A 10,335-nucleotide genomic window follows, 5' to 3' on the forward strand; every position below is an offset into this window, starting at 1 on the left:
ATGTGGTGGTCGTTAAACCATCGCCTGCTTAGGCTGATCGAAGGGCGCTGGATTGCCATACGAGAGGTCTTGAAAGGGCTGGGGAGAATGAGAAACACACATACTGAAAGCATAGTGAAGGAAATTTTCTTATTAAAGATGCAGGCGATTTGTCGGCCTATAAATAGGAAAAGTTGACCAATAGTGCCGTAATTCGACGGGTGAGTGAAAAGAAATGACACGAGGCCAAATTTAGCAAAAAGTTACTGTATAGCGAATACGACTAAAAATACAAGGAAAAATGAAATCTGATTTTCTTCGGCCGGATAACGTAGAATTCTCGAAAATTGGGAAACTTCCGTCTGTTGGAATACAAATAGTAATGAGTTTTTATTAGTTTGCTCAATCGAAAAAAATTCCAAAACGTGGTAGAAAATAATAAAAAATACAAAGGTATTTAAACTTCCTAATTTCTCCTGGCTACTACTATAGTAGGATGGAAAGTGGAGGAGGTATAGAATTAGAGGAAAAAAAAGAAAGGTGGCGCGGTGGATTAAAGATTTCACTTTTTTTTGTCAACAAATTAAACATTCCCATCCATAACGATCCAAACTGGCAGAGATGACATCCCAACACTTTAATGTGAGCTGCGTTGAAATATATTACTGAAATGGCGTTGATGTTCAAAACAGAATAATAATAATAATAATAATAATAATAATAATAATAATAATAATAACAATAATAATAACAATAATAATAATATTAACAATAATAATAATAATAATAATACAAAAGAAGCAAAAAAATACAGATTGATGTCAAAAGCATTTTGATATTACATCGCCGAACTTTCATATTTTATTTGATCTGTTGTCAATGCTTTAAAAGTACAAAAGGCAATTCATTACTTAGTACCAAAGCCTATGGCATTTTCGTTCAATCAACTATAAAAAAGTATAAGCCTCTCATCGTGTGATATAGTCTCATACCGTCCTGAATTTACCACAAAACCTTCCTTAGTTTAGCAATTTGCACAATATTTTAAAGATTTCACTAACGTGCTAAATAACCCTGGCTGTTCTTATCATCATTGGCAAAGAAAAGTCCGGTAAATTTTAATGATTTCAAGTACCAACTGAAATGCGAGCTTTTCCAGGTACCACTAATGCATATATTGATAATCATTAATGATTGAATTTCATATTACCTTATAAGCCAGGCGTAGGCAGCAATATGAAGTGCTAAACTCAGCTTTAAAACTCTTTTCGGTGGTCAATTTACGTTACCAACTCAGTTGATTATAATAAATTAACAACAGTGGAAAATCACTTTTAAATTAGTAAGACAGGAGAATGAATGAAGCATTTTTAATAGTATCAAAGTCATTCCAAATCTTACAGAAATTTGACGACCTGTCAGAAGGCCATCCATGGTTTTATCGTTCAGTGACTGAGAAATGTGTTCTTCCAAGGTCTTTTTGCTCCGTGTGTCACTGGCATTCATTTTAATGTACATAAAAGCAAGCTCTTCACAAACCAGTGTCGCTGATGTGGTTTTACCAACTCCTGGGATACCGGACAGAAGAGCTGCCTTAGAGGACGACCCATCTTGGTCTTTGTTGAAAAAGGAAGCTGTACAAAATAAAATTGCTTACAATTGTGATTCCATTACTAACATACTAACTACATGTATAAGTGACTGTCGAGTGAAATAAATTCATCAAAGTCCATGAGTTACAGCTCTTTAAAAAATGTATCTCTGAATGTGGGAATTAAGAAACAATCTGGATTCAGTGTGAAAGGCATTCAGCCTACAGCTAGGCAACATTTGCATCACAACTCAATTTAAGGTCTTCTGTAAAATATCTGTAGATTAAGGTTAGGTTCATGTACTGAACCCTTTTACTCCAAAGAGCTCCCTGGTACTTCTTACTGTCTCCCATCAAATTCTTATGATTTGGATAATTTGGTATTGTATCAACTAATAATCCCCTAATTAATGTTTATTTTTATTCTCATAACTTGCCTGCTCAATATTGTATTGATATTGTAAGGAGAAATCCTCTCTTGGTCACTTATGGGAGTTAAAGGGTCAAAGGTAAAGTCAGCACAAGAGCCAGAGGACTAATCTTGCCAAAGCTTAAAATAATTTCAGCAGCATCAGGTGACTAGGAGAATTGCTACTCCCCCACTAGAATGGTTCCTCTATCTGGTTACAATCCAAACTTTTTCATCTGCTTTCTCCGACAGTTTGCCTGAACCGTTTGCATACTTGCCTGAAGAGAAGTTACATGCACATGTATTTGAGGGAAAAGCATCTTGACAATCAAATACACGTGTACTCACATTTAGAGGCTGGTTTCTTTCTATTCTTTTCCCAGTCTCTCAGCCAGTTCATCAGCTTTCTCATTTTGCTCTTATCACCCTGCTGACCAATAATCTGCTTCACTACATGAGGTTGATATTTGTCAACCCATAACAGATTTGCTTCTCCTGCAAACACACACAAAAAATTACCTTTACTGTCAAAATCTTCTGTAGATTTAAAAAAATAAAGCAACAAAAAACAAAAAAACTTTACTTTCTTGTAACTCAATTTAAGTAACACAAACAAGTCTACAGGTGGAAGTACAGTAAAATGATCCAACAGATGAACCTAAAGGTGGAATTTAGAGTAGTGGTAAAACTGACAGGTGTGTGACTGGACAGAGGAGAACAAAAAGAATAAGTGACAGATAGAAAGACAGTAATTGGAAGAACGAACATACACAAAAGAGCAGACAGACAGACAATCTGAGTGACACAGTAGATGGAAGAAGGGAAATGAGGAAGAACAAATTATGTTATCAGTTGCACAATAGCCTGTGGCTCCTACAAGATTTTACTGGTACATGTATATCATATACACATGCATGTATTTTTATGTTATCAGTAATTTTAACATAAAGTCATGTACAGTACCTGAATGCACACAAGAGAAATTATATTCATTAAGTGTAATCATCACACAGTACATGTAATAAGCTTACTGGTGAGGAAATAATTTAAGACATACAGCTGAAGTGTGAATTAAATTTTCAGTGAAGTCATGCTCTTGTGCTAATTGTTGAAAAGGTTTAAAACACTCAGCTTTCATTGCAGGTGATGATGATGGTGTTTATGTTGTTGAAGATGACATAGATCTTCCAGTCAGTCATGACAAATCACCTTCAAACTGATCTTTTCCCTGGCTGAGAGACTCCAAAGGTTCAGCTTTCTTCTTCTTCTTTGTCTTCTTCTCCACACTTGGTGGTTCATGGCTGGCCTCGTTGCCTGGTTTTGTTCCAACAAGCTCAAACAGACCATCTTCATCTATTTGTGATGTTCCACATTGCTTAGCCTAACAGATAAGCACCAAAGTAAAAAAAAAAAAGAAACAAAAAAACAACAACAAAAACAACAACAAAGAAACCATAAGTTTCTTGCCAAGTAATGATTAGCTATTCAAGGAAAGAAATACGACCTTAAACCAGTTTAAAAGGTCTCTTAACAAAGAAACATTTAATGAACTCCACAGCACGAAATATAAGTTTATGCTCATGGAAAAAAACTCTTTTAGAAGCCAACAACAAAAATAAAATGATAAATTTCTACCAAGTAAATTTTTCAGTTCTTGTTAGTTTGCTCTACAGAGTTACCTATTGTCAATGAATTGTGTTAATTTATGCAAATTTGTGGCAAGTTTCCCAGGTGTTTTAGCTGTAAGCCACACCTGGATTTGGTATAAAAATTAGGGGAAAAGGTGCAGCTGATATGTTTATGTTCACAGTTCTTTTTTTTATCCTCTTTTGAGCTGTACATTACAATGTACCTTGGAAAGTTTACTCTCCCCAGGATCCCATCCCATGATGATATAACTCTTTTTCTTGCTCACTGAGTGGGTAACTTTTCCACCATATCTTTGAATCAAATCTGCTGCCTCCTCTCTCTCAATACTTTCCAAGATTCCCATAATAACAAATGTCAGTCCATCCAAACAGTCATCCGCTTCCTAAAAATTAAATTATCAAGTGCATGCATAATTCAAGATGAGAAGACAAATAATTGACTCTTCCCTTCAAGGCCTCTTAATACTGTCCAAACTGAAAAGTTATAAATGACAAAAAAGTAAAAAACTCTGTAGATACACCATAAACATTTCAGATCAATGTCAGCATCTGCCCACCTACCCCTCCCCTAACCCAACAACCATCAACTGCTAACAAGTAAGGTTTAATGTTGTATTAGGGGAGGGGTAGGTGTGCAGTTTCTCAGATACTGACATTGAACCAACATCTGAACATCAACTGATAGTAAAAGGATAACATACATTTTTTTGTTTAACCCTTTAACTCCCATAAGTGACCAAGACAGAACTTCTCCCTACAAAGTAAATACAATATCATGCAGACAAGTGATGAGAATAAATGCAAATATCAACCAGGGGATTATTAGTTGATCCAAGACCAAATTCTCCAAACTAACATTACAAGAATTGTATAGCAGACAGTAAGGAGAAGTACTATTGAGATCTTGGGAGTAACAGGGTTAATCAAAGCATGCATTTTACAATTTTTTCCTGTAAACTGTATCCGCAGATTTTCCAAACCAGCTTTAATTCTAATAATCTTCATTTTCCTTTGTCTTGCATCTCTCATTAAAATTTGAAAGGATGGAAACCAAACCACAAAGAGCTTTTGAGAGATAATAATAATTTAACTACCATGAGAAATTAACATATAACTTCACCCTAGAATATCCATAGATTATCCAGCAAACAGGTAATGAGAACACTAAAACTTATCAAGTACACGTAGTTGTTACAATGAACTAACTACAAATTCTCATTATGAGTTTACAGAAAAATGTGTAGCAGCTGAAGGGGAGAATTAACAATCAGATCTTGGTCTTTGAAACCTACCTGAGGGATTTTTTTTAACCAAGTGCCCCAGGACCATCTCTCGCCATAAAACTACAGAAGCCAGATTCTTTCTTTTCTTTGGTGTACCTTGGGTTGGAGTTTCTTTACTACCATCTTTTTATCCTTTTTTGAAGTAACAGTTTTCTTTGTACTTGGTTTTGAGTTTCTAACTGGAGTTTCTGGAACTGTGGCAGCTTTGACAGCCAGTTTGCTAGCAGGAGTTGTCTTTCGTACTACCTGAAAAGTCCATGGATAAAATTTGAAGTGAACAAATGTTATATGTATATCAAACATTCAAACAGCTAAGAGTTGTCCAATTGAGGCAAGAGTTGTCCCAAGAGAAATGTTGATAGTAAAAGACACTGCTGCTTTGAAAAATGGAGATGAAGTGGTAACATCTTCCCAGATTGTCAAAGTTAAAATCACCAAGAATGTACCTAAAAGTTTTGTCACTATTGCTACCGTTTTTGTACAAATTCTAGGTACAGTAATGGTAGTATTTTGAGTAGTGTTAGTATTGTAAGTAATGTTTTGTTCCAAGTATTGTTAGTAATGTGCATGTGAGTAAAAACCATCTACAGTCATAGTAGGACAGGTTTACATATAAAGCATGTACCACCAGTTAACAAATTTGAGTGAGCTTTTGGATCTTCTACAGAGCCAAATTTAGTCATAAAATGTTACTGTTTCATCTACAAGTACCTTATTGAAGTGCTTAATGACAAGTTGCCTAAACAACATACCATACACATGCTATCATATCAGATCCAATCCATTCTAGTATCAGGGTAGCAGGTTCAATTAAGGATTAACACTATTGATTAATTCTGTAACAAAAAAGTATACATGGTAATCAAAAGGCTTACAAACCTTTTTCTTCTCAGGGGAAGGTTTTTTAACCTCAGACTTTGATTCTGAGAAGTCTTTCTTTCTTTTCTTTGATGGTTGCTCTGTTGTTTGATGGCTGACATTCCCATTTTCTCTTCCTTCTTTTTCTCTCCCATTTTTATACTCTTCTTTTCTATTCACTTTGGAGTCTTCATTTTCTTCAGACTTGTCAGATCTCTGTGGGAAATGAAAAAGGATAAAAAATTCTTGATTGTTCTACAAGGAACTAAGGGATGATCAGTAAGTGGGTTGAGCTCTGGGTCAAGCTTAAAATTTGCACTCTCAAGAGTGGTCAATTTTCTAATTTCTCATAACAATACCAATTCACAGTCAGGCAGCAATATAATATCAGAAGAAAGAAAGTCCTCACACAAGAGGATATTTATTGCTTGAACAACATGTTCTCAAAGATATTTTCATAACACTTGTGTGACAGACAGTAAAGACAGTTGATTTAAATATCTTAGGAGCAAAAGGACTTATCCCTTTAACGGGGCCCACGCTGTTGTTTTTGCCAAAACTATTCTTTAGCATCTCCTCTCCCCATCCACAACGTGTCTTGAATATGATTAAATAATGCATGACTTAAAATACTGGTCATTACCCATTAATTTTGTGGCATGGTATGTGTTAACTGTAGTACATCCTGATATAACTACTGTTAGTATAAGAGATTGGCAGAGGGTTTACAAGGGAAGCATGATTAAGCCCAAAATTAATATGCGATGCATGAATTTTATAGAAAGGCAAGGTATGGTGAGTTTTAAAGTTTTCCTTGTTAAATGCATGATGCATGAAGAACTGTTTAAAATACACAGGATGCCTGATTTTTTCTTAAAAAAAATTCTGGGTGGAAAAAGTGTAGTTTGTTATTCACCTATTTTCTTTCATTAGCAAATGTTTTCCTGGATTCCCTTTCAACTGGAGTAGAACCAAAGAAATCAAGTGCAGAAGTTGTTTTTTTCTCTTTAGGTTTTATTGGACTGAGGCAAGAATAACACTCCATGTGTTAAATATTTTAGTAACACAACAACACTGTGTTAAATTCACCCTTGATGACTGTGTGACACTGTCTTTATTATGTTGCTGTTGTTTGTTTGTTTGTTTTTCATTTTTCACCCTTAACATCTAAAACTCAGTATGCATATTCTCCATACTGTTCTCTATACATTTCCTAGGGTAGTGACAAAGAGAATTTGATTAACAATCAAGAGCTTAGTTGGTGATCATTTCCTTTATTCTCCACCTAAAGAAATTGACCTTAACCTTGACACCTGTGTGTAACATGTGCCTATCCAATTGTTAAAATTTTGGAGAAACAAGAAAAGCAAACACAATCTGCAGTAAATTTTTATAAATCATCTTTCACCAAAAAGAAGCTCCAGTGAAAGAGGACCATATAAATAACCTACTTTCAACATAAAAGCGATAGATGCATATTAATGTTTGATTCAGGGGGAATATTGTAAAGAGAAATTAGATGCTAGTCACTAAATGTATTGGCATAAGAGCAGTGTCCCATGACAGGTTTAACATTCTCAATGCTTGATGGAAGAAAAAAAAAACAAACAAACAGACAAACAAAATTTAGCTGGATAGTTTTAGAAGAAGCCAGATGATTCTTCACAGCAATATCTTATGTCCTAAACAAACACCATGGTTTGGTACTGAAATGTCAAATAATGAAAGAGAATGATGGATGATACCTCTCTTTTACTTGCTGGACCTCTTTAGAAGCTACAACTTCCTCCTCGTCTGTAGAAACCGCATCAAAATATAACTCAAGTGCTATAATATTCAAATTCTATTCGAGACTGAACCCTGAATGAAGCAGATGCATTTGTTTTCTTTGGCAAGCTAATACATAAGCAATGTTAAAGGTCAAGTGCGATGTTAAAAAAACTGACATCATCTTACTGTACCTTAAGCTCACCTCACACAAAATATTTTCCTATCCAGCCCTCCCACTCCATCAATAAGTCTGCTAAAACCCTTGTGTCAAACTCAGTCACATAAAAATATTTGGCCATCTTATTCATCATGAAAAGTATTCAAAATGTGTTCGCATTCACATGAAATTCAAGACAATCACATTTTGAAGATAAATAAAACCAAAGAAAAAAAATTAAACAAATTCATATTTTCCCTCCTTCTAACCTGTTAATAAAACTGTCAATCCCATAAAAAATTAAAAATATACATAATTATACGAAAAAGATGATATCACAATTCCCATTAAGATAAAGTCTCCACATCACCTTTCATGTAAAAAGTATTGGTTACCCTCAATAAGTAGACATAATTTCCTTACCTGATTCCAAGCTGATTGCTCTTCTACTTTTCTTAGCTTTTGAACTCTCCTCCTTCTTTACTGATGTGGCTTTTCTGAAACAGAGATGAGTGAAAGAGAACCAAGTTCTGAATACAACCTGAAATGAACCTAAAATTCTCCATACAGAGTGTTCTCTATGCATTTTCCAAGGTGCTGACAAGGAGAATTTGCTTAATAATCAAGAGCTTTTATAGTTGGTGATCATTTTCTTGACTCTTGACTCAGTGGTGATATTAGGGTCATAGGTTAATTACAACTGTATAAAATGGAACAAAATTGAAAAAACAAATCACATACCTGATTTTTGGAGGAAGAGGATCTCCATCAGAATCTAACAGAGATGTAAGATTAATTTAGAACTAGGGTCAGGACATCATTGTGATGTACATATCATTATGTGAATCTTTTTACATCATGTTTTCGTGAAAAAGCAAATTGCATTTGGAACTGACAAGGACACTGTACAGCACAGTACACCATTAAAACAAAAACAGAGGTGTAATAGTTTGTGTAGAGTCTTAACATCTGTTCTTTTGAAACTGTTAGTGTTCACCCTAAAACATTACCTGAGTCAATAAATTTTTTTCCTTTCTTCTTCCTCTTCTGATTTTCTTTTGGTGTTTGTTTTCAGGCAATGTCATCATCTTCACTGCTTGATAAACTCTGCCCAGCAAATTAACAATTACATATCTTTATTCACACAAATGTGAGATAAATTCACTTCTTTGGACCTAACAATAACAACTGGATAAGATCAAGGTGGGTGTTGTTCCATTGAGCACAACTTTCGTACAAGACATTTTCTTCCAGCTCAGAAAATCAAGAGAAGACATCAGGTGTAGAAACCAATCCCCCCCTAGCCCCAGTCCACACGGCTAGCCATATAAGTTTGACTTTTGCGTATAGTTATAATTAGTCATTCCATTCTTGATGTATGATGTTCGTAATACTTTACTTAGAAACCACTGGAAATGGCATGTAGATAGAAGAGTTCAGTCCAGTCATCAGGAAATTAAACTCATCTAAAATTTACTGCTGGCATGTTGGTTACACCAAGCTTGTCGAAAAAATAGTCTGAGTAAGGTTAAGTCTCAAGGTTTCTTTATCAATCACCTTTCAAGTTAATGAACAATTTCCTTTTCCTTTCAGTCTGAGTAAATGAAAGATTAACTAGTACTTGTCAAAATTATGAAATAAGCATTAGAGTTGCATATTGCAACTGCTCTGCAGAATTAGTAAGCTGCAGTTTGAATATATTTGTAGGGAATGCTAAAGTTCTGGATATTTTTAACTTCAGTGAAATTTAGGTAGCAGTGTGTCACATCACGCTGTTTAACCCTTAAACCCCCAGATGTGATTTACATGTAACTTCTCCCTAAATTATTTATACAATATCCAATAAAAGAGTAAGTGGTTATCTTGATCTAACAACAAATTCCTGTAACAAAGGTACAAGGAAACACCTAGAAACTAGAGGGGAGAATTAGCAAACAGATCTTGGGAGTTAAAGAATGAAGACAAAATTGCTTCATGTTATGACCTCGTTGAAGATAAAAAAAGGTAAAACATTGTAACTTAACAGCCTCACTCAGCTACCCTGACATACTCAGACAAACTATTGAAAATTATAGCTACAAAGTTAGTTAACACACAGTACCATACCATTTCTGACATTCCAGTCCAGAAAGATACCTTGGGTTAGATATATGTAGTTGAATAAAACTCTTGGTAAAAACATGTTGTAAAATTACCTACCACGTACGGCAAAAAACACCAATTTTGACGAAATTCTGCCGCTGAGAACTAAAACGACTAACAAACCATTTTAGTTTAGTAATGTGTTCACATTACTCTCCGGCACAAGCGACTAACTACAGGAATGGCTCCGACCTGTGATTGGATGATAAAAATAGTAAAAGCTAATGAGTTAAATCTTAATTCCTTGCTCGAGGCTATTGTTAACCGCGTGTCTCAAAGCGGAACAATGAAATATCATGCGAGTGAAAACACCGATGTGTCAAACAAGAAATGGTTACTTACGTAGCGAAGGGAAGGCAGCCTTTCTTGTTCAGCGGGGTCGTTCAGCGATATTCCGGCGATGAAAAAGTCTAAAACTCATTTAGTCAGTTCAGGCGGACGACCAGAGACTGGAGCCATATTGATTTGTAGTCACGTGTACGGCTGAAATCAATTTC

General features: G+C 35.1%; 1 protein-coding gene and 1 long non-coding RNA gene across 3 annotated transcripts; both read right to left on the reverse strand.

Moving 5' to 3' along the window:
• Positions 1-817: 817 nt before the first annotated feature.
• LOC149042867 (replication factor C subunit 1-like) lies at positions 818-6,825 on the reverse strand. 2 transcript variants are annotated; one of them, XM_089212083.1, is made up of 6 exons: positions 6,686-6,825; positions 5,791-5,985; positions 3,832-5,157; positions 3,189-3,360; positions 2,328-2,474; positions 818-1,613 (listed from the first exon to the last, which is right to left on the reverse strand). In XM_089212083.1, the coding sequence occupies exons 3-6, from the start codon at positions 3,970-3,972 to the stop codon at positions 1,291-1,293; spliced, it is 783 nt and encodes a 260-aa protein (XP_089068209.1). In that variant the 5' UTR covers positions 3,973-5,157; positions 5,791-5,985; positions 6,686-6,825; the 3' UTR covers positions 818-1,290. The 2 variants fall into 2 exon arrangements, with proteins under 2 accessions (XP_089068209.1, XP_089068210.1); XM_089212084.1 differs by lacking the exons at positions 5,791-5,985; positions 6,686-6,825 and having other exon boundaries at positions 3,895-4,028.
• Positions 6,826-8,035: 1,210 nt separating this feature from the next.
• Positions 8,036-10,335, reverse strand: LOC149042868 (uncharacterized). Its single transcript, XR_016188377.1, has 5 exons — positions 10,181-10,335; positions 9,896-10,030; positions 8,707-8,803; positions 8,438-8,471; positions 8,036-8,193 (listed from the first exon to the last, which is right to left on the reverse strand). It is a non-coding gene; the product is annotated as an uncharacterized LOC149042868 (long non-coding RNA).

This window comes from Pocillopora damicornis, chromosome 7 (genome assembly GCF_964200805.1).
Source record: "Pocillopora damicornis chromosome 7, jaPocDami1.2, whole genome shotgun sequence".
Lineage (NCBI taxonomy): Eukaryota > Metazoa > Cnidaria > Anthozoa > Scleractinia > Pocilloporidae > Pocillopora > Pocillopora damicornis.

Bases quoted from the DNA above. Each gene is read 5' to 3' on its own strand.
- LOC149042867 (XM_089212083.1), bottom strand. From the start codon at position 3,972: ATGGGAATCTTGGAAAGTATTGAGAGAGAGGAGGCAGCAGATTTGATT. The intron at 2,475-3,188 runs GTGATTTGTCAT...GTGTGTTTGCAG, and splicing joins GGGAAAAGATCAGTTTGAAG to GAGAAGCAAATCTGTTATGG. The intron at 1,614-2,327 runs GTGAGTACACGT...TATTTTGTACAG, and splicing joins AAAGAAACCAGCCTCTAAAT to CTTCCTTTTTCAACAAAGAC.